General features: G+C 41.6%; 1 protein-coding gene across 2 annotated transcripts in view; it reads right to left on the bottom strand.

Moving 5' to 3' along the window:
* SHOC2 (SHOC2 leucine rich repeat scaffold protein) overlaps nt 1-27,102 on the bottom strand; it is a 56,612-nt gene that overhangs the window by 26,869 nt on the left and 2,641 nt on the right. For both annotated transcript variants that reach the window (XM_081189418.1, XM_081189419.1), the window contains exon 2: nt 6,226-7,205. In XM_081189418.1, the coding sequence (XP_081045544.1) occupies nt 6,226-6,928 (703 nt within the window). In that variant the 5' untranslated portion in view covers nt 6,929-7,205. The remainder of the gene's footprint in view (nt 1-6,225; nt 7,206-27,102) is intronic.

Raw genomic sequence — 27,102 nt, 5'->3', positions numbered from 1 at the left:
ATTTCAATCCGTTACCCCCGAGGATGTGGACAGGCTGCTTCGACGTGTGAAACCAACCACCTGTCTCCTTGATTCCTTGCCCATTCTGGCTAATAAAAGCAAGCCGGGAAGGGCTGGGCGATGGGCTCTGTGGGGTGGTGAATGCTTCCCTCTGTGAGGGAACATTCCCAGATCCGCTGAAAGAGGCGGTCATTAAACCGCTTCTTAAAAAACCATCTTTAGAGCCGGCCAGTATGGCCAACTATCGCCCAGTCTCAAATCTTCCATTCTTGGGCAAGGTGATTGAGCGTGTGGTTGCTGAACAACTCCAGGCATGCCTGGAGGATGCGGACCATTTGGATCCCTTCCAGTCGGGATTCAGGCCTCATCATGGGACTGAAACTGCCTTGGTCACGCTGGTTGATGATCTCCGGCGAGATAGGGACAAAGGTGAGAGTTGTTTCCTAGTTCTGCTGGATCTCTCAGCGGCCTTTGATACAATCGACCATAACATCCTTCTGGACCGTCTAGAGGGGTTGGGAGCTGGGGGCACTGTTATACAGTGGTTCCGCTCCTTCCTCCTGGGCCGTGTTCAGAAAGTAGTGGTGGGGGATGAGTGTTCAGACCCCTGGGCTCTCACTTGTGGGGTGCCTCAGGGTTCCGTCCTCTCCCCCATGCTTTTTAACATCTATATGAAGCCGCTGGGAGAGATCATCAGGGGGTTTGGACTGGGTGTCCATCAATATGCAGATGATACCCAGCTCTACCTCTCTTTCAAATCAGAACCAGTGAAGGCGGTGAAGGTCCTGTGTGAGTGCCTGGAGGCGGTTGGAGGATGGATGGCGGCTAATGGATTGAAGTTGAATCCTGACAAGACAGAAGTACTGTTTTTGGGGGACAGGGGGCGGGCTGGTGTGGAGGACTCCCTGGTCCTGAATAGGGTAACTGTGCCCCTGAAGCACCAGGTGCGCTGCCTGGGAGTCATTTTGGACTCACAGCTGTCCATGGAGGCGCAGGTCAATTCTGTATCCAGGGCAGCTGTCTACCAACTCCACCTGGTACACAGGCTGAGACCCTACCTGCCCGCGGACTGTCTCGCCAGAGTGGTGCATGCTCTAGTTATCTCCCGCTTGGACTACTGCAATGCGCTCTACATGGGGCTACCTTTGAGGGTGACTCGGAAACTACAACTAATCCAGAATGCAGCAGCTAGACTGGTGACTGGGGGCGGCCGCCGAGACCACATAACACCGGTCTTGAAAGACCTACATTGGCTCCCAGTACGTTTCCGAGCACAATTCAAAGTGCTGGTGTTGACCTTTAAAGCCCTAAACGGCCTCGGCCCAGTATACCTGAAGGAGCGTCTCCACCCCCATTGTTCTGCCCGGAAGCTGAGGTCCAGCGCCGAGGGCCTTCTGGCGGTTCCCTCATTGCGAGAAGCAAAGCTACAGGGAACCAGGCAGAAGGCCTTCTCGGTAGTGGCGCCCGCCCTGTGGAACGCTCTCCCATCAGATGTCAAAGCGATAAACAACTACCTGACATTCAGAAGACATCTTAAGGCAGCCCTGTTCAGGGAAGTTTTTAATGTGTGATATTTTAGTGTATTTTTGGTTTCTATTGAAGCCGCCCAGAGTGGCCAGATGGGCGGGGTACAAATAAGTATTATTATTATTATTATTATTATTATTATTATTATTATTATTATTAGAGACACTTTGGTTGGCCTAGTAAAGGTGTTGCCATGATGCAGATTTAATCATTTTTCTTACAGCCATCATGGCTACCTTCACTGTTTGTGAACCATGTATGTATGTATGTATGTATGTATGTATATACAGATGTATTCTTCTTGCCACAATTAACTTGGTGGAAAATATTTGAGACTGCAAGGATGATATGCAACTCTCCTGACCGGCTGCACACTCTAGCTCTCTCCATAAGCAGATTGAAAATTCTAAAACCCTTTACATCATGATAAATCCTGCAGCAGAGGGAATGGATAGAGAGCTTTCCCTGGGCACATAAGGAAAAGGAACCTAGGAATATTAGCAATTCTAGATTTTTGCTTCAATTAGCATTTGTCTTCTGATCTCTTCTCTGAAGTCATCTCCCCTCAATTTTTCTTAAGCTGTGCTAGCCCACTGAGGAGTATTATGAGACCTGAACACATTATCCAGCATACTGATTGCATTAAATAAAATTTTAGTAACAAGCAGATGAGTCAAACTAAGTCAGTACAGAGCAGTCAATGACATACGTGTATGTCTGCTAGCAACAGTGTTTATTAATCCTCTTCTAGACTCTACCTACATAAAAAGGTAACCTAATTTATATTGTTATAACACCTAAGAATTTGAAAACTTGAAGTATTTTTTTTAAATTATGGCATTGAAAAATATTACTTCATTTTTCTTTTCCTGCCAGCTACCCATGTAAGAACAATTATCTTATGAATTCTGATCAGGAGTCCACTAAGCTCTTAGAAATCCATTCTCATTTAAACATATACAACAGCAAGCTGTCTTATTGGCTCTGGGTTTACCTGGAGCATTGCCCATCAATCATATCTCATATCTACAATTCTATTGCTGTCTTGTGAAAAACTCAGAAGGTAGCACAGGTTACGCTCACCTTATAGAAGAGCGGAAAACAATTTCTTTTAATTAAATTAAATAAGCTTTACATCTCTTGGGCATGGCAACCAACAACTCCCATTACACACCATCCACCCCTTACTTGAAAAACCTGTCCAACAGGGATGCTCAAAATATGTAGGTCACCCTTTACTGCAATTTCCCCAAACCACCCCAAATTGAATTATTTTAGAAGCATCTGCTTTCACCTGCTTTGCTACTTACATGTGCATATCTGTGAAAAATAGAGAAACCTGTCACCATTTCAGTCAGTAGTTTTATTAGAGAATGCATGCATTGAATAATAAAGCTATTTTGTGTAAAAATAAAACTAATTGTATGACGTGCCTCTAGAAATGAACATGTACAACAAACTAGCTATAAAAGAATGCATAAGATAAACCTAAGATTACAAGAATGCACTGGATTCAGTCAGAGACACTCCCATTTGTTTCTTCATATTTCTCATGCTTCTTCTGTGACTCACTATAATTTTGAATTTTATCCCACTCTTCACCCTTGCTTCAATGGAATGTAGGATTTCCTAGAGAGATATGGAAAATAAGCTAGATCTACCTTAGGCAATAGGGGATCCCCAATGTTTTCTTCACGAATGCATAATTCTTAGCATTAGCTGTTGGCAGGACTTTGCATATTTAATACAGTGCGACACCTCAGACTAAACAGTTCAGAGAAGAGAAAAATAAACCTCCTTTGGTGGTTTCTCTGGAGCCACAGTGGATATACAAAAATACACAAGCACTGTGTAGTCCTTCTCCCAACAGACACAGCAGAAAACAGTATTTCCAATTGCTTTCCTCAAAGGTACCACACAAGTCAAAAGGGCAGCAGCAATAAGTCTTGTTCCAAAAGCAAGACAAATACAAGCAGCTACCAATAAAAGTGGTAAGGATTAGTCTGATATCACTGCGCAAAGGCAGAGATTAACAGCTAAAGTAAACAGGAGCCATTTGTGAGAATCAAGTTGTTGCTTGTTTCTACTGTTCTTTAAATTGTCCACAGATCAGTTCACACACTTTATACAAATTCAACCTGACCTAAGCTGAGTTATGCTGCTGCCACATCAAACATCCCCTGACGCCTAACCATTTTTACTTAATTTTGCACTAGATGTGCACCTTATGCCCTTCAGCAGCAAAAAAATATTACACTGTATTTACTTAAAGAAGCTGCAGTGGGCAAAGGTTGGCAAAACTAATACTTGTTTCAAAACTATACTAAACAAGTGAATATATTAAGTTCACTTCAGCCACAAAAATGGAGGCCCCCCCCCCGAGGTTTCTATGAGTTTTTAGAGAGTAACTTGCCCTAAGGAAGAGTCTACAGCAATAAACAGCCTTCATAATCCCTCTCCAACTGTTTTCAAGTACAAGAACTGTATAGAAGCATACACTGCGTGAACAGGCAATTTTTTGAGTGACTTCAATAATAGAAATCCCATAGGAGTGTATCCTGTTTGCATACGCTGCTTTGCTTGGTCAAAGTATCAGGATAGAGTGCATGGATGCATCTTGCCTGTGTGGATTAAAATTAAAATTAAGTGTCGTAACATTGCCTTAAATCAGAACCACCAGTTGACTTATTACCAAAAAAATAATAATAGAATGAATAAAATAATTTTAAGGAAAGAGGCCAGCTGAAAGAAAGCTGAATTTCTTGAACAAAATAAAATAGAAGTATCTTGAAACACTTTAAGACTAACAAATAAATAAACTGCAATCCGAAAGTGGCAGGCACATATACACATCAGCAAGTGGAAATGGAGGGGAGTGAGGTTAGAGGGAAACAAGAGACAAAAAAACCCCCAGTGATAAGTAAATAAAAGTGGAATAATTACAGCAACAAAGCAAGTAGGTGATCACACATATATCCTGGTGGATAGATTTGTATATAGTTACGTAGTTATTTAGGAACTGTTTAAGATGTACAGTGGTGCCTCGCAAGACGAAATTAATTCGTTCCGCAAGTTTTTTCTTCTTGCGAGTTTTTCGTCTTGCGAAGCACGGTTTCCCATAAGAATGCATTGAAAATCAATCAATGCGTTCCTATGGAAACTGCCTTCAGACCAGGTCCGGGGACAGTCTGTCCCCCGACCTCTTCTGAAGGCTGGGGGGGGGGACAAGGGCTTTTCTTCCCACCGCCAGCCTTCAGAAGGCTGTTCTGAAGGCTGGCGGTGGGAAGAAAAGCCCTTCTCCCCACCTCCCGCCCCACAAGCTCCGGGGACAGGAGGGCTTTGCTGCCGACCGCCAGCATTTTAAAAGCCCCTGCTGTCCCAGGGCGATTTTAAAAAGCTGGCGGGTGGCAGCGAAGCCTCCGCTGTCCCGGGGGGGGGTTTAAAATGCTGGCGGGCGGCAGCGAAGCCTTCGCTGCCGCCCGCCAGCATTTTAAGATCGCCCGGGACAGTGGAGAAGTCTCCGCTGTCCCGGGAAGGCAGGCGGGGGGAGCAAAGACCTTTGCCCCCCGCCGGCCTTCAGAAGAGGTCCAGGACCTCTTCTGAAGGCCGGCGGTGGGCAAAAGTCTTTGCTCCCGACCGCCAGCATTTTAAAAGAAGTCCCCGGAGATTTCCCTATGGGCTTTCTTCTTGCGAAGCAAGCCCATAGGGAAATTCGTCTTGCGGAACGACTCAAAAACAGAAAACTCTTTCGTCTTGCGAGTTTTTCGTTTTGCGAGGCGTTCGTCTTGCGGGGCACCACTGTACATAGTTTAAATGTGGATTTTTTTGCTCTGCATGATACTTCTTCAGGTCTTTATGCTATCTCCATATGGTCTTAATTCAAGAGACCAGCCACCATATTCCCTAAACCTCATCCCTCCTAATAGTACTGTCAAATGATCATAGCCTTTTCAGTATTACCGCTTATAGGAAAGGAGCTGGAAAGTTATTGAATTTCTATAGGCAATTCATAATGGAATCTCTTGACCTATTTTAAAAATATTAAATTTACTCAGATTCTTAGTTAAAATACTAGCCGTGCCATTTTTGCAACTTAAGCAAGTTTCCACTCCTGAAAGAAATGTGAATTCATGATTCAATGTTACATTTATGAAAAGATTAATTGCAGGCATACTGATCAGTAAGTAGATAGCACCAAAACTTCTTTCTCCTAAAGTGTTGTTTGTACGCCAATTCTTAAGAAGGTATTTCTAACTTTCTCTACTTTACCCCCAAAAACACTACTACTTGTGTCTTAGGCAGCACAGATACACAATCCTTAATATCTAACAGTGTATCTGGGAGCCAATAACTGGTTGTATTCTTTCCTCAAGAACTAAGCCTGTTTCAAGGAGTCCAATATGAAGGAATAAAATTTGAGGGACAGTAGCTGAAAACCAGAGAAATATATGAAGTATGGTTCAGTGCTTTAGGAATCTAATGGCCACATGGCATGCATTAATTTGGTGAAGCCAATCCACCAGCAGAATGGACATTACTTGCACAGCAGATTGAGCATCAGCGGACACTAGAGAGCAGATTTGGGGGTCCTAGGGAGCAGGAGTTCATTTCTGCAATGGTGGCTCTTGCCCATGGATAGCAATTCAATCCACTGTTACATAATAAGATTTAATACAGGGTTTTAAAAATCACTCTTACCAATTTCTTCAGGTAGTTGCTTGATTTTGTTCTCCCGTATGCTGAGCATGATGAGTATCGACAAGTTTTTGATATCCTTTTCCACAACTGTGATACGATTAAAGCGTAGATAAAGTGTGGTGAGAGACCTTAGCCTGTACACCACTGGGGGAATTTCTCTCAGTTTGTTGTGTCGTAAATCAACCATGCGAAGCTGCTTCAAGTTATCAAGAGAGTCAGGGAGGCTGGTAAGTGAGTTCTCGTTCAGGGCCAGTGTCACCAGATTCACAAGACAGCCCACCTCAGATGGTAGTGACTGCAGTTTGTTTCCATATAAATAAAGTTCCGTCAACTGCGTTAACTCTTTGACAGATGGTGGGAGTATGTGTATCGACCTCTTGGCCAAGTCCAAGCGTACTGAATTTTCTTCCCGACATTTGTTTAGCTCTTTGATCACCTCGGCATTGCTGGACTTCTTGCGGGCACCTGGAGCTGGATTAGGTCGTTTTATTGTATTGTCCACTGAAAAAGCCACACCCGGCTGTGCACTGCTGGAGTCCTTCTTCCCATCTTTGGCTTCTTTCCCTTTGGTCTTAAGCTCTCTCTCTTTGCTTTCTTTCCCAAATCCACCAGAAGTCTTGGCCTCTTTCTCCCTTTCCTTTGCTGAAGACCCTTTTGGGTCCTTCTCCTTACAATCTTTTTCTTTCCCAAGATTACTACTCATGGTTCCTCAGTTTAACAAAAAACCACGTGAAATCCAATTTCAGTTTCTGTCAACGAAACTCATTCACCACCCAAGAAATAAGAATCCCTAGAATGATTCTTTCACTGCTGAAAGCACAGGGAAGTCTAGAAGACAAACACCTTGGCCAAAAGCAGCAAATCTGACGGAACAGTAGCTATCTGCTACATGTTGGTTTCAGAAGTACTTTCTCCCAGCTTTGATATCCGAGGATCCAGTTATTAGAGCTCAGATAATCATAGGATCTTCATTAGAAGTTCTGCAAAATAAAAAGGTAGAAAGGGTAGGTAATATGTTGAGAATTACAAAAAATGAGAGACATGAAATAATACCCCATTACCAACTTTTTCAAACTGGTCTACTGTAAATGAGAGTATGAGTATGTGTACTTCTGCAGTTGTCCTACTGCCTATCTAGCAGGTTTCATTTATTTATGGAGGTGCTTTTATCTTATGCTGATCTATGACCATAATAAAGATTTGGATTGGATTGGATTGGTTTGGAAACATTCTAAAGGCAAAGAAGGTTTAATATATTTCCCAAAGGTGTAAAATGCAAAGAAAAATACCGAATATCTACAGTTCTTAAGCTGATTTATCAACTAGAATGCCAAGGAGGTTCCCCTGCCTTTTTCTGAGCTGATCTTTTCTACTTTTACAGTGTACCACAGTGCTCTGAGAGTCAGCTTGGTGTACTACCTTTAAAAATGTAAACATCTGAAAAGGCAACTGCAGATATATTTGGGGTGCCTAAGATGTTATGCAACTAAAGTTAGATTAAAAAAACAAATATTTATTCCCCAAGCAAAAGCTACCTAACCACCTAGTTCAATTGTTCTTATAAATTTGTAAATCAAATTACATAAAGGATATGTTGAAGAATACTATTTGTTGATGTTATGGAAGAAAAAGAATGTGGGAAATGTTAAACAGCACTTTGTGCCTCTCAGTATAAACACCAAATTTCATTCTTTTGACAACAGAATTTATCACCACTTTCTTCTGCTATGCCTTATCACCAATATGCTTATCTACGATGCTTAGGAAACAGGTTTGCTTCCTTAAATACTCTTAAAAACCCTCTGCTACATGCATGCTAAGGGGCAGTGTATCTCCACCCAAGTACCAAACACTAGGAACAAATAATGGAAGCCATTTTTTATACTCTTAGTAAAAATTCTAGATACAGGTAGGTAGCCGTGTTGGTCTGCTGTAGTTGAAACTAAATAAAAAAAATCCTTCCAGTAGTACCTTGGAGACCATCTAAGTTTGTTATTGGTATGAGCTTCCGTGTGCATGCACACTTCTTCAAATACACTGCATGCACACGAAAGCTCATACCAATAACAAACTTAGTTGGTCTCTAAGGTGCTACTGGAAGGATTTTTTTTATTTTGTTTCAACTACGGCAGACCAACACGGCTACCTACCTGTAACTAGAACTATGGAAGGCACCACATTGAGCCACATGAAATGGAAGTCCATCAACCTCACCAAGAAACTTGCACAGGTACAGACTGACATCTTCTTTCTGACTAAATGCAAGGACCTGGACATTATACCTAAGGGTCTTAGAATTAAGAACCCTCTACAATCCACTTATCCTACCGAATATGCAATCACCCATTCCCACCACCCTTCTGAGTAATACCCCTTCCCCACCCTCTCACTATATACAGAAATATATAACCTTCACAGACATTCCACATGGCCAACATGTATGTAAGTGTATATATCTCCATTGTTCAATTTCAAACCAAACATGTAAATATCTACTACACATACGGAGCAAACATTTCAGACAGCAGAGAAAGAAAACCAAACAAATAAATTATATATCTGGGAAAGGAAGGAGAGAACACGAGAAAAACCATGTCCTACTTTGTTGTTGTTGTTTTTACTCACTGCTCCTGTCTGTTCCTTCCTCCCACCTGATATTTCAAGAAATGTTGGAGGGATGGTACACAGAAAGTAATAGTCTGGATAAAACTAAAATCTTGCTCCATTTTAAAAGGATACATAGGCAATTCGAACCAATGATATTTCTGGGGGGTTTTCCTGCCTACTTTTCTACTAAGCCATAATCAGGCCATGTGTATCCTTCCAAACAACGTCTCCATATCATTATGTCCCCAGGATATTAACACACAAAGATGCCTTCTCCTTGAGAGGGTGGCAACACGAAAACGGGCCTTCTCTGCAGCAGCTCCCTGTCTGTGGAATGCTCTCCCCAGGGAACTTCACCTGTCGCCTTCATTATTCACTTTTAGGCACCAGGCAAAAATGTTCCTTTTTAACCAGGCCTTTGGTTGATTTGATTGACATCCTATGCCCTTTTAAAATGTGGGGGTTTGGGGGGGGAGAGGGGTTACTGGATTGTTGTATTTATTTTAATTATATATTTAGTGTTTTTATATTTTGATTTTGTTCTGTGAATCGTCCTGGGACCTCCAGGTACAGGGAGGTATATAAATTCAATTGAAGATGATGATGATGATGATGATGATGTTACACTTCAGTTTCTGTCTCCAAATTTACAAGTCCCAAGTTATGCGGAACACAAGTAATTTTGCCTGCCCGTGGCAGCAAATTTATTACAGCAGAGACTGCTTAACTGCAGTTGTAAGTGAAAACAGTCAGGATTTATCAGGACATTCACAATAAACTTTGTCAGTATGTCCACTTTAGACTTTAGCAAATACTCTGTGAAGCAGTGTTCAGATAGCAATCCTTTTATTCTGCATTATCTCACCTCTGGTGATTGGAAACAGTTTGTACACCAGCCCATGTGGTTCCTCAGCACGTACATTTTTTAGTTCTTTATCACTGTTGTCATGGCAATTTGTGGTGTATTGCAATTTTGCATAATCTGTAAAATCTTGAAAGCCATAAATTGCTCTGAGTGATGGTCTTAGCTCCATCTGATAACACCCACGTTACAAAAATGCTAGCTAGCACTACTGACATGTTTGTTGATAAATGGGAGTATACACAAATGTTGAATGGCTTTGGAAACTAAGTTACACTAGTTTAAGTTAAATATGTGCTAAAGAGTATGGTGAGCAAAACTAAGAGAAAACCGACACAATCCAAAGGAGTTTCTCCCTTATCCTGTACACGATCACAAGAAGAATTTTCCACTGGCATTACTCCACAGGATCTCAGCAGGTTTTTGGACCCACTCCCAAATGTTTCATTATTGGAATGTTGATAAGGAGAACATGTGTACCATCACAATACAAAATATATTCTTAGAATAACAGAACTGGAGAATGAGGGTGCTGGGAGGGTGAGAGAATGGGACGAAAGGAAAACACAAAAATTACAAAATCCCTAACAGGGCAATAACTTCATTAGGACCAAATAAACTCATTGCCCAGTTGTGGGGGGTTTGCAGTGTTTTTTTCTCCTTATGGACCAGCATGGCTACCCTTGCTTTTTATGTAAACAAAGTAGTAAGTATGATGGGTATATTTCTACAGGTAACTGTCAATATTTTGAGGTGCTTCGTGGGTAACTAATGGACTCTGGAATTGTAACACGGGGACAAGCAGAAACTCAATTCTAGAAAAAATATGGATCTGTTCATGATAACTTTTTACTTTTAACTTGCTTCCTGTTCCTACGGGGCAGAGCAAACCAACCTGACCCTCCAAATGTTGCTCGACTCCCAATTCCCACCCCCACGCCCTCACCCAGCACAGCCAATGGTCGGCAAAGAAAAAGCAATGGCCTCCAGAAACTTATCACCAATCAACTGTGCAAGGTTATTACAGTTTTTGTGAGTATGCGTCGTGGCTGCTCTTGTAGTTGAGAGCGTTTCACCCACCACCCCTGAAGCTACTGTCACAACAGCATTGTGAATGTAATGTCTTAAGCACAAAAGACAGAAAAAATGTTTCATGATATTTTGTCAATTTTGGTACACTCAAGGCTTATTAGGGAAGAGCTGCTTAAATACCACAGACTGCATAGAATTAAACAGAATGCTGTTCTTCATCCCCATGGCTTCACAAGGGCACAGAATCACAAAAGTCTACCAGGAAATTAAGTACACTTACTGGGTTAACAACCACTATTCCTCTGCCTTCCCGTCTTCTCTGCTACAAATAGAGTAGGTGGCATTTTATTACTCACTGATTTTCAGTAGTTGGGGTTTTACTTACATGAATGCAACAGTCAATACGCAGTTCAACGATACAGTGGTGCCTTGCAAGACGAAATTAATCCGTTCCGCGAGTTTCTTCCTCTAGCAGTTTTTTCGTCTTGCGAAGCAACCCTATTAGCGGCTTAGCGCTATTAGCGGTTTAGCGGCTATTAAAGGCTTAGCGGATTAGCGGCTAAAAGGCTATTAGCAGCTTAGCGGCTTAGAAAAAGGGGGGGAGCGAAAAAAAATCGGAACACTCGCAAGACGTTTTCGTCTTGCAAAGCAAGCCCATAGGGAAAATCGTCTTGCGAAAAACGGAAAACCCTTTCGTCTAGCGGGTTTTCCGTCTTGCGAGGCATTCATCTTGCGGGGCACCACTGTATTTTATTTTCCATTTTGCACACTGGGAGCACATACATGTTACACAAATGCATCTTCTGTGCAAAACTTCTAACGTCCTTCCTTTTGTGGCTATGTGGAAATCATTTTTGAAAGGCCAGAGCTGAGTTCCATAATCAGAATTGTCACCAATCCCAAGAACACCATGTCATTTCTAAAGAGGCATATCACTTGCTACTAAAGCCTGGTTTGCTGCACTAAGTACACAGGATGAGATCCAACCACGACATCCCAACTGTTTAAGGGATTTACGCTGTCTCTCTTCCACCATGCAGCCCCCTACGTTCCATCAAACTCTGCTCCAGAGGGTTAGCAGATTCTCCAGAGCCGATTGGGAGGGTGTGGGTGTTGCAGGCAGGAAGAGAGCAAGGGAAGTCCTGCTGCAGTGTTGAATCTCACTCATGGAACCTTCCATCCAGTGGTTTGATGAGTAGAAGGCAGCTTCTGTGGTTTGGTGACCCTCATTAACAGTGGAACTGTGTTGCACAAGACTGCAATGATAGGGGGAAAGCACCATTGGGTGTGGGGATAATGCTCCAATGGCCACGATATCTATTTTATCCTGATCTGGGTGGTTTCCCCTTCACATTTCAACCCATACGAAACAGCTGTCACTGTTCAGGAGCGCTCCCCAAACCTCTGAAGTTGGTCTTAGGGGAGGAGGAGAGGAAAAGAAAATTGATTGCATAAGCAGCTTTCCATTTGCACAACCACTGAATACAGCCCACACTGTGAAAGGACTCATGCAGTGGATTGGTGCCAGGGGAACTATGGCAACTTGCAACTCCCGTGTGTGTGTGTGTGTGTGTGTGTGTGTGTATACATATATACATGTCTTCCTTCCTCAGTATGTGTTTACTGCAACCATCAGTATCACAGCCTGGGCAAACAGGACTGCAATGTGAAGAGTGAAACAGCTCTGCAATGGAAGAAGAGCCTATGCTGCAGATCACTTGCTCTTGCAAGGAAAGGGAGGAAATGTTAAGAGATGTGAACATGGGTGAGGAAAAGACAAATGGTGAACAATCCCAGGCTACATCTGTGATGAAGAGCTGTAAACATAAGAATGAAAAGGACTGTAATCCTGTTTTAATTATGCTCAAGCTACCACACTATAGTAGATTAAGAGTGGAGCAATGTTCTCTAACCCAATTACCAAGTATATTGGAAGGGAGGCTTACCCAAACCAAAATCTGTGGGCAAGGAAGAAAACAACAAAGATGTTTTGGAAATTTCTGTGATACCAGGAGCGCTGCATTTCTGGTGCTATCAGCAATTTGCAAGCATAGACTTACATACGGCAGAGTCTGCGCTTTGGCAACTTTGCTGATAAAATAGGCTATAAATACGAATGTTTGCTCTTGCAGAAAAATGTGCATACAATTTAAATATGAAAATATATTTATAGCAAAAGCAAACTTTTAAAGCTGATGCACAGCAACAATGATAAACAGCTACACCAATTGCTAATTACGATGGTATATAAAATCCCAGGATCACTTTTTTAAAAAAAAAATTATGCTGCAACTGACAAGAGTACTGGGACTCTTCCATAAAGTTAATTACATCACTTTACTAGAGGACACAGCAAAGACCACAAAAACGGTCACAGTGTTACACCACAAGGCATGGTCAGCAAAAAAACAACAACCAGGAACTCTTAATCACCAGTTCATAAGGAAACTTCTAAGACAACAATACATATCTTTTAACAGGTTAAAAGTGTTCAACATCTCTGTATTCCAATGCAAGACAGCACAGATCCAGACAGGAAGAGGCAAATACTAGAATACAGGTAGAAAATAGTTCTTCCTTAGGCCAAACGAGATGTAACATCATTCATGCACCCCCATGAATAGTTCTCTTATAGTAATAATATGGAGGCTGCCCACAAACTCAGATCTTCCAGCCTCCCTGACTTAACAGCAACTGTCCCTGCTGCCAACTCTGTCGAATATGAGAAGAGAAATGCTGTGTGCGTTTGTGTGGCCAGTTTCATAACAGTGATACTTGCTAATGTCAAGCACCATCGCTCAGAATGAAATGTAACATATTGAAGGAGAAAGAATCACTGTAACAGCATTCTGAAGTCAAAGGACCTCAGGTGCAATATAAATTGTAACGGAATTGTTTCAGATACATTTGTGTGCCGCCTTCCCACAGTTCAAACCATGCTCAAGGCAGCTTAGAACATGAAAATAAGGGGTGCATCCTCTTCATTTGGCCTTTGGTGCTGCTACCTTCTTTGTGAACAGAGCCGACATTATTATTATTTTTGCTTGGACTGCTGTTTTATCTCCAAGTGCATTTTTATATTCTATTTTGATCTGCTATTTGAGCTGAGGTGTGTCACCTTCAGCCTCAAAAGGTGACAAAAAATAAATAAATCATCTCATGAAAAACTGAGCAGCTTCAGAAGATCTTATCCCTGCAAGAGGGGAGAAGTGGGGAGGTATTTTCCAAACAGATTCTACAAAGTCTGTTTAAATGATGTATCACGTTTTTAAACACATGCACTCAATGACATTTCTACTGTGGGGGGTGGGGGCTGGAAATCAGACTCTCACCATATGCTAGTTAGATGCTATAGTCTTCATAACATTTAAGTTGCAAGAGTGTATAAGTGCTTTATACATGTGAATTACCAAAATTCCCCACAGAAAACAAATTAAGCCAAAATTTAATACCGATCTGTTTTTATGTGTCATGAATAAAAGTGCTTTAGATCTCCATATTTTCAAATTAAAAAGGAAGGGAAGCACATATTGACTATTACAAAGCCACAAGCAGTTTATTGTTAAACAGATCAATGCCATTTGTATTAAACACACATATATACCTATTCGGTCATTAATAGGTATTTTCAATTTTTTGCACTCTCACTTTCATAAATGTATATCTGGAATTTATAAATCTTCATGGTGGGATTAAAAAACACTCTGGCAAAATACTGCTTTTCTGTTATCTCAACATATTTTCTGGGAAAATATGAGATAAGACTCATATCTAATCAGAAATGTATTTTGGTCCATGACCAGCACAAAATGCATATTATAACTCAATGCTAAACATTGCTAGCATGATTATTACATCAGATGCTCCAAATCCAGGGAAGTTAAAACTGCATACATTGAACTTTTCCACTCAGCAATAAGAATTTCCAGAGGGAGTGCAAAGTAACCCTGTAACAACAGGCAGAATCTCTTAAACAAAGTTCTAGCCTTAATGTAATTCAACATTTAGACAGCAGTTTTCAGTATTCAAAAATGCCTTAAGAAAAGTTTTCAATAATGCCCACAGCAGACCTGTAAGGCAGGTCAGTATGAGAGGACCACAAATATGATCACCAGTAGTGATGTTACATTTAATTCTGGCTATCACATTGAACCATCCACAGCATCAAGAGGCAGAAACAGAGCTCTCAAAGCCTAGCAGAAAGCACTGGGTTGGAGACAGTGAGCAGTATTCTACTGAATAGTTGTGCTAGCACAAGAATTATAACTTGCCACAATGGGATTCACCTCTCTCCTGCCCCTGCACATACCCCAAATCTGCTCCAGAGGGTTGGGTAAAACCCCAGAACAGGTTTAGGGGTGCAGAGGAGGGAGGAGGAGAAAATGTTTGGGCAGGAGAAACATGTGTGCTGATGGAGCAATATGCCTAATGCTGTATTGAATACAGCCTATCCTAAATTACTTGAACTTAATTCCTATTGAAATCAACAGGAGGCATGTTTAACAATCTATGGTCTTTTAAAGTGTTGGTGGGGGTTATTGCTTTTGTTTGTTATTATGGTATGTATTTATTGTGTTTTTATGCTGTGAACCACAATGTGATCTTCAGAGGAACGGTGGTATAGAAATGTAATAAATAACAATACAGTGGTGCCCCGCAAGACGAATGCCTTGCAAGACGAAAAACCCGCTAGACGAAAGGGTTTTCCATTTTTCGATGCGCTTCACAAGATGAATTTCCCTATGGGCTTGCTTCGCAAAACGAAAATGTCTTGCGAGTCTTGCGATTTTTTTCGCTCACCCCCCCTTTTTCTAAGCCGCTAAGCCGCTAATAGCCTTTTAGCTGCTAAGCCACTAAGCCTTTAATAGCCGCTAGACCGCTAATAGAGCTAAGCCGCTAATAGGGTTGCTTCGCAAGATGAAAAAACCGCTAGATGAAGAGACTCGCGGAACGGATTATTTTTGTCTTGCGAGGCACCACTGTAGTAATAATTGTTCTGTTCATTCTGCAGATGACACCAAACTGGGAGGGGTGGCTAACACCCCAGAGGACAGGATCACACTTCAAAACGACCTTGACAAATTAGAGAACTGGGCAAAAACAAACAAGATGAATTTTAACAGGGAGAAATGTAAAGTATTGCACTTGGGGGGGGGGGGAATGAGAGGCACAAATAAAAGATGGGTGACACCTGGCTTGAGAGCAGTACATGTGAAAAGGATCTAGGAGTCTTGGTTGACCACAAACTTGACATGAGCCAACAGTGTGACGCGGCAGCTAAAAAAGCCAATGCAATTCTGGGATGCATCAATAGGAGTATAGCATCTAGATCAAGGGAAGTAATAGTGCCACTGTATTCTGCTCTGGTGAGACCTCACCTGGAGTACTGTGTCCAGTTCTGGGCACCACAATTCAAGAAGGACACTGACAAACTGGAACGTGTCCAGAGGAGGGCAACCAAAATGGTCAAAGGCCTGGAAACGATGCCTTATGAGGAACGGCTAAGGGAGCTGGGCATGTTTAGCCTGGAGAAGAGGAGGTTAAGGGGTGATATGATAGCCATGTTCAAATATATAAAAGGATGTCACATAGAGGAGGGAGAAAGGTTGTTTTCTGCTGCTCCAGAGAAGCGGACACGGAGCAATGGATCCAAACTACAAGAAAGAAGATTCCACCTAAACATTAGGAAGAACTTCCTGACAGTAAGAGCTGTTCAACAGTGGAATTTGCTGCCAAGGAGTGTGGTGGAGTCTCCTTCTTTGGAGGTCCTTAGGCAGAGGCTTGACAGCCATATGTCAGGAGTGCTCTGATGGTGTTTCCTGCTTGGCAGGGGGTTGGACTCGATGGCCCTTATGGTCTCTTCCAACTCTATGATTCTATGATTTCAACTAGAACTAAGTTCAACTTAGTCTGGATCCAACCCTCTCAGTTTATTCTGGGAGCAAGAGGCAGCACAGCCCACACCGACCCTCACATGCATGCATGCAGAGAACTTGGGGAAAACGCAGGCTCTCGTGTCTCATAAGACATGCCAGGAAAGCTAGAAGCACTGAGGAAGACCTGTGCTGTTCCTGGCCTTCTCCAAAACCAGTTAAAATGAGGGTCCAGTGTGAGGGTAGGGGGAAAGAAAGTGTTAGCAGTGATTGTAAATAATGTCTGGCTTCTAAGTCCTGCAAAAGTGTGTGGACTGCTGCTCAGTATTATCCCCATACCACTGACAGGGGGCTAACTCAAATATAATGGCTTTCCTAACATATTTGAACTTAGAACTGAGAATTTCTGACTCCCCTCACCGTGATTATGCAACACAAACTTTCTCCTTGTGCAAAAGCATCACAACTGAAGTATATGTCAGGTGGGAACTGCAGCATTCACAACTTCTAAAGCCAACTCTTGCAAAACAACAACAACAACACACACACACCTTCTTCTTTCTGCTTCGCATATTATGTTCCTATCACAATTCATGTTTCTCTTTCTAACATTCCCCCAACCCCATCTCTCACACACAAAAATCCTGATTCCACATTTTGCAAATGCAGTCCACAGCACCCGCACCCATGTCTCCCAAGCTCAATTATCCATTAAGAACTCAGAAAACAACTAGCTTAGCACAGACATAGCTACGTCACCAAGTGAACAGAGATGCTTATCGCCATGGAGACCTTTGCACTCTCTCCTCTGTTCCCACTATAATTTTAGAAGATAAACATTGTGCTAATAGGAATGCTTTTGCTGGTTAAAAGAACAACTTCCAATTCAACCAGAGCAATTCCATTCCAACAAAACCACAGCAGAATTCCCTTGATAGTTTATCCCATACTAAGAACTCCCCTCCACAAGCACCTTGACTGGAATTACATGCTAAAGAAGAACATATTCTAGACTGAGATCATAGAATTGTCGAGTTAGGATCATCTAGACTAACTGACTTTGATGGATCTTGGCCTCTGGGAAACATGTTGGCCATTTTAAATAAATAATCTTATCACATAAAAGGACAGCGTAAATCAGATTTATTAGGATAACAAACAGTTCTAAAACTAAGATGGAACATGCCTCAACTGGAGGCCAAATGAAACATCATTACAAATGTGGGAAACTAATAACATTATTTTATTATAAGAATACCTGAAACTGATCCTGATGTTTTTAAATGGAAAATTTGGCTGATTCGTGTTTTTTTAATGGACTATTGTTTTCATAAAGTTTCCAGCATCTCATTTAAACATATCCCAACACACGTGTGAAAACACACATGTGCACACACACGGAATAAGGATAATAATAATAATAATAATAATAATAATAATAATAATAATAATAATAATAATTTATTATTTATACCCCGCCCATCTGGCTGGGCCTCCCCAGCCACTCTGGGCGGCTTCCATAGAAACCAAAAATACAGTAAATTCTGCTGTGCATGACTTATAGATCAGGCAAAAGAGCCCAGGCAATAAGGTTAATAATGTAAAATCATTTGCAGAATTAATTTTTAACTGCAATATTATATCTCGGTTAAGGTTCTCTCTTTGAATCTGCAAGTATTTACACTTCAAACAAACTTTTACTGTCCAAGCTATGAATTTGAGGTTTACTGTACTCCAAATATACCTTGAAACATTGTGTTCACTGTTAACTTTTTTTAAATTAAAGAATAAACTTTAATTTAGACTTATGTGAGAAAAAGCAGACAGCGCTTGTTTAGACCGATTGTGATAAAGCAAAAGAAAAACCGATAGTGAAATAGTGTATTGCTAGCGTGGGTTGAAAAATACCATCTGCTGCAATTACAATTTGCTTCCCTTACTTTGCAGTAAGAGCTTTTAACTTCTTGGTTCCGGTTTCTGTTTTTGGCTTCATGCTAATAGATTTGTTCAGATCAAGTACACTCACCCAAGGCAGAACTCAATCTCAACTGCAAACATAAAACTGATAACTATTCTTTCCATATTTCTGTATATTATTTCACATATGAGGTAAAGTATCGTGCCAATTCCTAACAAACTCACTCTAGAGGGGGCAAAATCAGCTTCTTGCTCCAAGCACTAGAATTGCCAAGAGCAAGTTTAGCCCCCTCCTCAATGGTGTGCATGCCTTTACAGTGGTACCTCAGGATGCGAACGGGATCCGTTCCGGAGCCCTGTTCTCATCCCGAACAAAATGCAAGACGCAACGGCACGTCTGCGCGTGTGCGGGTCATGTTTTGCCGCTTCCGTGCATGTGCGTGACGTCATTTTGAGCGTCTGCGCATGCGCGAGCGGCGGAACCCAGAAGTAACGCACTCCGTTACTTCCGGGTTGCCGCGGAGCGCAACTCGAACGCACTCAACCCAAAGCACATTCAACTCGAGGTATAACTGTACTTTTCCATATAGGAATGGGGGGGGGGGGGAATCCTATTCATTCCTATGAGAGAAAACAAAGAGTTACACCTGGGGATAATATCACACACAACCATAATTAACCCCAACAGTGGCTGGCAATACCAGTACTGGAAAGCAGCCCATGGGAGACAACAGTACCTCCCCTCCTGAAAACGCCTTCAGGGTTCTAAAGGAAGGGCAACATATTTCTGAAACTCCCTTTTCCCTCCACCCCATAAAAACTAGAGGGATGTTTGAAAGTGCGGAATGGGAGGAGGCAGCAGTATGAACTATAACATTAGTGACACTTAATATACAAATGTTGCTCAATTATCTGAAGGAGCGTGTCCACCCCCATCGTTCTGCCGGGACACTGAGATCCCGTGCCGAGGGCCTTCTTGGTAGTGGTGCCCGCCCTGTGGAATGCCCTCCCATCAGGTGTCAAGGAAATAAGCAGCTATCTTATCTTTAAAAGACATCTGAAGGCAGCCCTGTTTAGGGAAATTTTTAATATTTAATGCTGTATTGTTTTTAACAATCGATTGGGAGCTGCCCAGAGTGGTTGGGGAAACTCAGCCAGATGGGCGGGGTATAAATAATAAATTATTTTATTATTATTATTATTATCCTTTAGGAGGAATTATTGGAAATACAACACAAAGCTAGGGCAATCCCCAACTGCATTCCAGTACAACATTAAGATACAGGAAGGGATACAGAAGCTGATGTGTTATATTTAATACACACACAAAATAGACACATATGAATACACGTAGGTAGGTAGGTACACACACACACACACACACACACACACCCCTACCTTAATGCCAAAATTACTTCTAAGCAGAGTAGCAAGCAGCAATGCCACAGAGAAGTAGGCAGGAGTGCAGGTCTGACTTCATGCTAGAACCAGACAGCCTTACCTCCACTATTTAGCATAAATGATATCTGAGAATATTGTTTATTTCACCAGGCTCCAAAACACCAGAATATGTGTTCTAAAAACTTTTACTGGTTCCTTCAAGATAACCTGAGCTGCAATATGCAGGAGTAAGGAAAGTGTTGGGTGCAGCAGATTGCTACGTACTTAAAGAGAATTTTTCACACAAACAATAGCAGACATCCAAAATAATGTTTTGAGGCATGTGGATATCTATTATTTCAGCAAGAGTCTTATACTGAGGGACTTGAGCCATTAGACTTGTCAGCTGCCTCATACCAATTCATCTTGCAGCCTGCAAAACTTGATTCACCGCTTTTTCCAGTGTTCATGTAGTGGCAGACCTTCCAGTATACACGTAGCTGCCCTCCAATTTATGCAATGCCATACATTTTGGCTTCTGCTTCCTTGCCACCCACTGTGTCAAGGCACACCAACCTAGTTTGTAAAGTGAACTTCTTGTATTGCTTTAATTATTAATAACTGGGAGAAGCTACGATGTAGTTTCACAAGTCTCCCGAACACCGACACACACAGCCCGCCATTACATCACTGGAGCTTTAAGCATTCAATATCAAAGTTATCACTTTTATCGCCTTTTTGGTCATAAGAGCTTCATTCATAGCACACACACAAAAGGCAATAAAAGTGGTAACTTTGATAGACCCTAAAACTAACCTATGTACCAAGGGTGTAAATTGTATGCAGGGTGTAAGAGTCATTTTAACCATCATGCTAAGGAATCTTTAGTAAACTCTAAAGTACTGAGGAATTGAATCAATGATTGCTTGCAAAAACTTTCCTCTATAGGCACACACATTGGCCACACAATTTACATAGGCAGCAACCATGTGGTGAATAGCTTTTCTATCCCAGTTTCTAGCACTGCTCTTGGAAGGGAGAATGAGCATCAGTAGTTAGCTACCCATCTTAGAGCCATTTACTGCTATTGGAACCCCAACAGCTGGAGCAAGGAGTTTCTTTAAACAGCTTTGGCCAGTACATCAGCAATGGCTATTCCTAGACACCTTGATGTATGGTCTGGAAGCTGTAGAGAATGCAGAATGATAGAACTGCACTGGCTGCTGATTTGCTACCAGACCAGGTATTAACCTACAAAGCCTAAACAACTTTGGGCTGGGCTATTCATGTGAATGCCTTCTGCAATACTGACCAGTCCAGCTACTGTGGTCATCATCAGAGACCCTCCTGGTGTAACCAACTGCATCTGGCAACAGCTGGCAAAAGCCAAGAAGAGGACCTCTTCTGTGATGGCAGCCTTACCATGTAATAGCTTCCCCCTGAAATAAAGTATGCCTTGACTTTGTTGAACCATAGGCACGTGCTGAAAATGTTCTTTTTTGCATCAGCATCTGATGGTTCATAATGCCAGCCACTATAATTTTAAGACTCACTACTGCTTGCGTTGTGTTGCTGTTTTTAGTATATTGTATACATGTGCTTGACTGTATTGTACACCACTTGCATGTTTTACATGACAGAAAGCATATAAATATTTTACGATAAATGCTGGAGCTATATTGCCAGACAAACCCCATAGACAGAATATGTAACAATAATGACTGAGACAACTTTGAGGGAAGAGATTTTCAACATGACATGCCTTAGACAGTACTCAGTTTATGAACGGGGGGTCTCCAGTTTTTTCCAGAATCATTATGCTTGCATAATATATATCCTCCAAGAGTGTACCATCTAAGGAGATTCTATATACCAAGAATTCAAGCTTTCGTTTAAATGCATGAACCATTCCTAAAAGCACATGTCTTTTGATATTACTACCAGCAGGGCTCCGCTCATTTCATCTCCCCTCCCCACCCCTACCCTCAACCAAGGTAGCATTCTGTGCCCACTGAGCATGCTCAGATTCATGGATCCCTATCAGCGATTCTCACTTCGGTCCCTAGGGACACTTAAAACAGATTCATCATGTGAACTAGAATATATCAAGATAATGAGACAGTTCTCTCTTCCCTTTTTATCTCTATGTGCCTCTTCCTCAGGCTTCCTTTTCCAGTTGCCCCATTCCATCATCCTCCCACTCCGTTTTCTGTTTTTTCCAGTCTATGTTAGTCAGCAATGTGTGGCCACATTGGGGGGGGGGGTTAGGGGCAGAGAAGAAACCACCATGGGATATTTCCCTGAAGTTTTTATACTCCTGTTATCCTGAGCCTCCTGATACCTCATTCTTGTGGGTGGTGCATTTCTGTCTACCTTTGCACGAGCATGTGAAGACTTGCATCAGAAATAAAGAGAACACTGATAACCTGTGTCTAAATATGAAAGAAGTTATCTGGAGAGAAAGCTCTCTAAAATTGGCTTTAGCGCTCTCTCATCACCAAATCAGGATGATTTTCATTGCATAAATTTGTTTTTAAGTCGCCTGAATGTATCTTCTAGTACTTTCAGTCTCAAAGTTATTTTTAATTTCTCCGCAAGCATTCATTGCAAAGGGCATAGCACAACAGACTTGTGTTTAAAACAGCAAGCTGGTACAAGTCCAACTAACATTAATGCTGCATTCTCAAGAGGAGCAATTTCAGTGATTGGCCCAACTTTAAATAGCCATGTAAACAAAAGAAGAAACTTCATGACATGTCATCAGTGACAAATTCTTTGCTTATGAAAGCATGAGTTTCTTCCACTGCTCCCAAACTAAGCTTGTTCAGCATGAATAAATTCTGTGTTTTACAACCATCATAATTTCTGAAAGAAATTGAAAAAACACACCAATTTTTTCACATGATCAGGATTTTTACTAAACCCTAAACAGTCTTAGAAATACTGAATTGCAGAAACCAGTGACGAATATTCACTTCTAGATCGCAAAATAATTTTGAAATCACTTTGAGCTGTGCCTAATCGCAGTTTGCCTAGTTTCGTCACCTTGCATTTAAATCTGTGTACTACATGTTTTCATCCCCTTTTTTATATATACAATTAAGGGGGGAGGGGTTCAGTGGAGGCTACAGATTGCCAGCATGGACAATAGGAGCACAGGCTATCACAAAAAAGGAAAGAAAATAGTACCTAGTTGGTATTAACCACTCGATTTAAAGACACGTGGATTTGGAAGGAACTGTGCTGCTAGAGGAAGAGGAGAATATTGTTTTACACCAAAAATGTTACCTCAATAGAGATATGATTGATCACTGATCAGTATCAGCATGCTAAATGAGGACAAATGAGAGGGAGGGAGAGAGATCTAAGCATAATTTACAGAATTCTGTATCTTTTCAGTAACTCACACCACCACTACCACCACCAATTATTTCAATAATTATTGATCTTTCCAGTCAGTTTGAGCTCTCTTAAAGTATGAAACAAATTGTATATTATTGTCTTTTTAGAAAACACAATTAAGGGAGAGCAGGGTTGGTGGAAGCTACTCACACTGATGGCCACTGTGGATAATAATGTTATTAGGGTCATGGACTATCAAAAAAGGTCATTTCATTTAATTCTTCCAGATGGTACCAACCATCCTTTCTAGTTCATAGATTAGGAATATATGGAAGAGAAACTGTACTCCCTAACTGTCAGCAACCTTGCCTATTAGCAGTAACATCCTGCACAATCCTCTTTTAATAAAGCACACTGCCAGCTCTGAGCAAATCTCCATAAACATAATACTGTATATTTTAGCATCAACAGTTAGACAGCAAGCATGAACTCAGCTGTGCAGCAAGCAATATTTCGTAAGTCATGAGAGTACAAATGCAGAAGATATTTCAAAATTTACTTGCATCATGTAAAAGGCATTGCTCCTTTATAGCAGGGGTAGGAAATCCTTTTTCTCTCAAGGGCTGCATTCCCTCAAAGTAGTCAGGGATTGCATGCTGGGGTTTGGTGGAGGTAGGGACAGCGGTGGGTGTGGCCAGAGCCAAAAGTGGGCAGGGCACCCCCCATTTCTCTTTCTGCCACGCCCTTCTCTTTTGGTCTATCATGACATCCACATGAGGTTAGAAAGGAGATGGACTTAGCTGCCTCAAACTGCACAAACTTCCCACATAGAAGCCAGTTCCATTTATGAAAGTGTGCAAGTTGCATGCATATCATCTATCCCACTGAACACACGTGTGCTGGGAAACGGCAACTGGTCATTTGCACAAGCATCAGAAAGGACACACATATTCACAAGGCTATGGACACATTGTCTTCAGAGATAATGCCAATCTGAGGGGGAAAGCACATTATAAAAAACAACAGCAACATGATAATGATAAAAGCAATTACAGTGGTACCTCAGGTTAAGTACTTAATTCGTTGTGGAGGTCCGTTCTTAACCTGAAACTGTTCTTAACCTGAAGCACCACTTTAGCTAATGGGGCCTCCTGCTGCTGCCGCGCTGCCGGAGCACGGTTTTTGTTCTCGTCCTGAAGCAAAGTACTTAACCCGAGGTAGTATTTCTGGGTTAGCGGAGTCTGTAACCTGAAGCGTATGTAACCTGAGGTACCACTGTATCATGTTTGGCACTGCCTTTAAAAATAATGTGACTGTTAACTAACATAAGTAAAGGCAACTTCCTTTACAGCTCATCTTGAGTTCCATCTTGGGAGACCAAAGGAAGAAAGGAAAGAATCAGAAATGTACATAAAATTCGCTCCCTTTTCACAGTGATCTGACAGGTAAGTGCCCCCACCCCCACCCCAGATCCGGTCCCTCACATCAGGTCTACACAATTAACACAGAACTGCCTAAAATCAGTACAGTTGCTTCATGAGATAATGACTGGAAAAACACATAGCAATGATATTACGCTGAAAAGAATGTTATGCTGGAAAATACTTCTGCTTGAAGCCAGATTGAGTACTTTAGGCGTGTCTAATGGAAAATGAGCTCTAGGCAGTGCAGGTAAATGAAACAATGTTATCAACTCATAGACACTTACCATATCAACAAAATGGAATTTTAAAACAGAAATAATAATATAGCTATCAGCCACAGCAATTCTAACACAGAGACAAGTGTTTGGGTCCTGACACACTGAAGAGGGTTTGTCATTTATTCCTCCATGTCAGCCTTTGCTAACTTGATGCCCTCCCTATGTTCTGGACTATTAGCCCCACCAAAAACATCTCAAGGGCTCCTGGTTGGCAACAATCTACTTCTTCATACACACAAACTTTCATTCTCCTTTTTCCTCTCTGGTCCCTTATTCTGTTTAAATAGTTGAAGTACCCAGTCCCAGAATTGAGTGCAATCAGTTTCAGCTTATGCAATCAGCTGATGTGGGCAAGGTACTGGCGGCAATATATCCAATCACATGCCCTCTTGACCCCTGTCCCTCCTGGCTCATTAAATCTAGCAGAGGTGGTCTGACTGGTTGGGTCCAGAGCATGAAAAACACTGCATTGCATGAGGGTTCCTGCCTTGAAAGAAAACAGTGGTGCAGCACTCCTAGATTTCTTAGACTAGAACTACCAATGAAAAACACACCTTTTGGGGACAAGGTGGTGATGAGGATGGTGGTGGGGCATGACACAGGTTATTTAGAACCATTCCAATCTGGGTTCAGGCCTGCCCATGGGTTCCCTGATGGATAACCTTTGCAAAGAGCAGAGCAAGGGAAGTTTGACCTTGCCTCGTGATCTGTCCTCGGCTTTTGATGACACTGACCATGGTATCCCCCTGGACCTGCTCTGGGGAACAGGAATTGGGGGCACTGTGTTACAGTGATTCCAATCCTACCTCCAGGGCCAAGTCCAGAGAGCTGGATTAGCAGAGTGCTTTGTAGCCCCCGGCAGCTGTGTTATGGGTTGCCACAAGGTACTATTTCCAATGCTATTTAATATCTAGATGAGACCCCAGGAGATCTGGGGCAAGGGCCCATCAGTATTCTGATGACACTCAGCCCTATTTCTCCATAACATCTGAATCAGGAGATGCTGTGCAGTCCCTGGACCGATGCCTGGATGAATTGAGGAAGAACAAGATCAGCTTGAACCCTGGCAAGATAGAGACACTGTGGGTGGGGGGGTTCCTGTGTCCAATAAATTAGTCAGTTGGCTATCCTGGATGGGGTTGCACCAAAATTCATACTGCACAAAGGCGTTGTATGGCCGTGACAGAGGAAAAACTTGCACAAGCTTGGCTTGTCATACATTAATCAACACAGAAGGAAATAAAAGTAGCAGGGAACAAGTTTTGATGGGGAAAGATACATAAATGAACACCAGTGAGCCATGAAAGCTATAGGTGAAGATAAATGAAAACCTCTATTTGCCATTGCCTTTCATCTGAAAAGAATTATCTGATCAACTTTACCACAAACAGCTTGGGCAAAACCAGCAAATAATATATGAGCTGCCCTGAACCTTTAATCTGTGTCCAATGCTTACACAGCATATTACAGTGTTTACAGTATTCAAAAATTAAATTCTTAAATTCTTCTTGCAAAATTGTCTTCTCATGACAGTTATTTTACAAAAGCCTTTATTAATTTTGATCCAATCTAGAATGTTTATCCATATCAGTCCTTGGACATATTTCTTAGAACTGAAACATGATAATGTATATGAATTTTTGACGGCTGATCCTGTTTCTTTTTGATATTGTTTTATGGAACTGTAATGTTATATATGCTGTAAGCCACCCTTGGTAGACAAGATATTACTGTTTTAATAAAACAAATAAATACCACCGCACATATTGAATTTATTCCCTCACAAAATTAATATGTCAAAATGAAACTGTTGCCATGGATGAGCTCACTAGAAGAATCATCACATGAAACTGAAGGAGTGCACACAGAAAATATGAACACATCCATAAATCAGGATACCCAGAAACTGTTGCAGAAATTATACACTTGTGCAATGAAAATTTGACCATCTCACCCAATTAAAACAAGAACCAGCATGATAGTATACTGTAACTATCAAGGTAATATATGTGCAAGCCTCTCCCTGCCCTCTATGACATCTGCAAACACTGGAAAAACTAACTAGCAGCAGCTCTACACACAGTGACAGCACTGTTTACAAACCTTACTTCTATCATAATCCATAGCACAGATAAGGAAATCACTTTCTACATCTATAAACT

Source organism: Podarcis bocagei (assembly GCF_964188305.1).
Source record: "Podarcis bocagei genome assembly, chromosome: 4".
NCBI classification, from domain to species: domain Eukaryota; kingdom Metazoa; phylum Chordata; class Lepidosauria; order Squamata; family Lacertidae; genus Podarcis; species Podarcis bocagei.
Note: the sequence above shows the minus strand (reverse complement) of the source record. Positions and strands in the feature narration are given on the sequence as shown.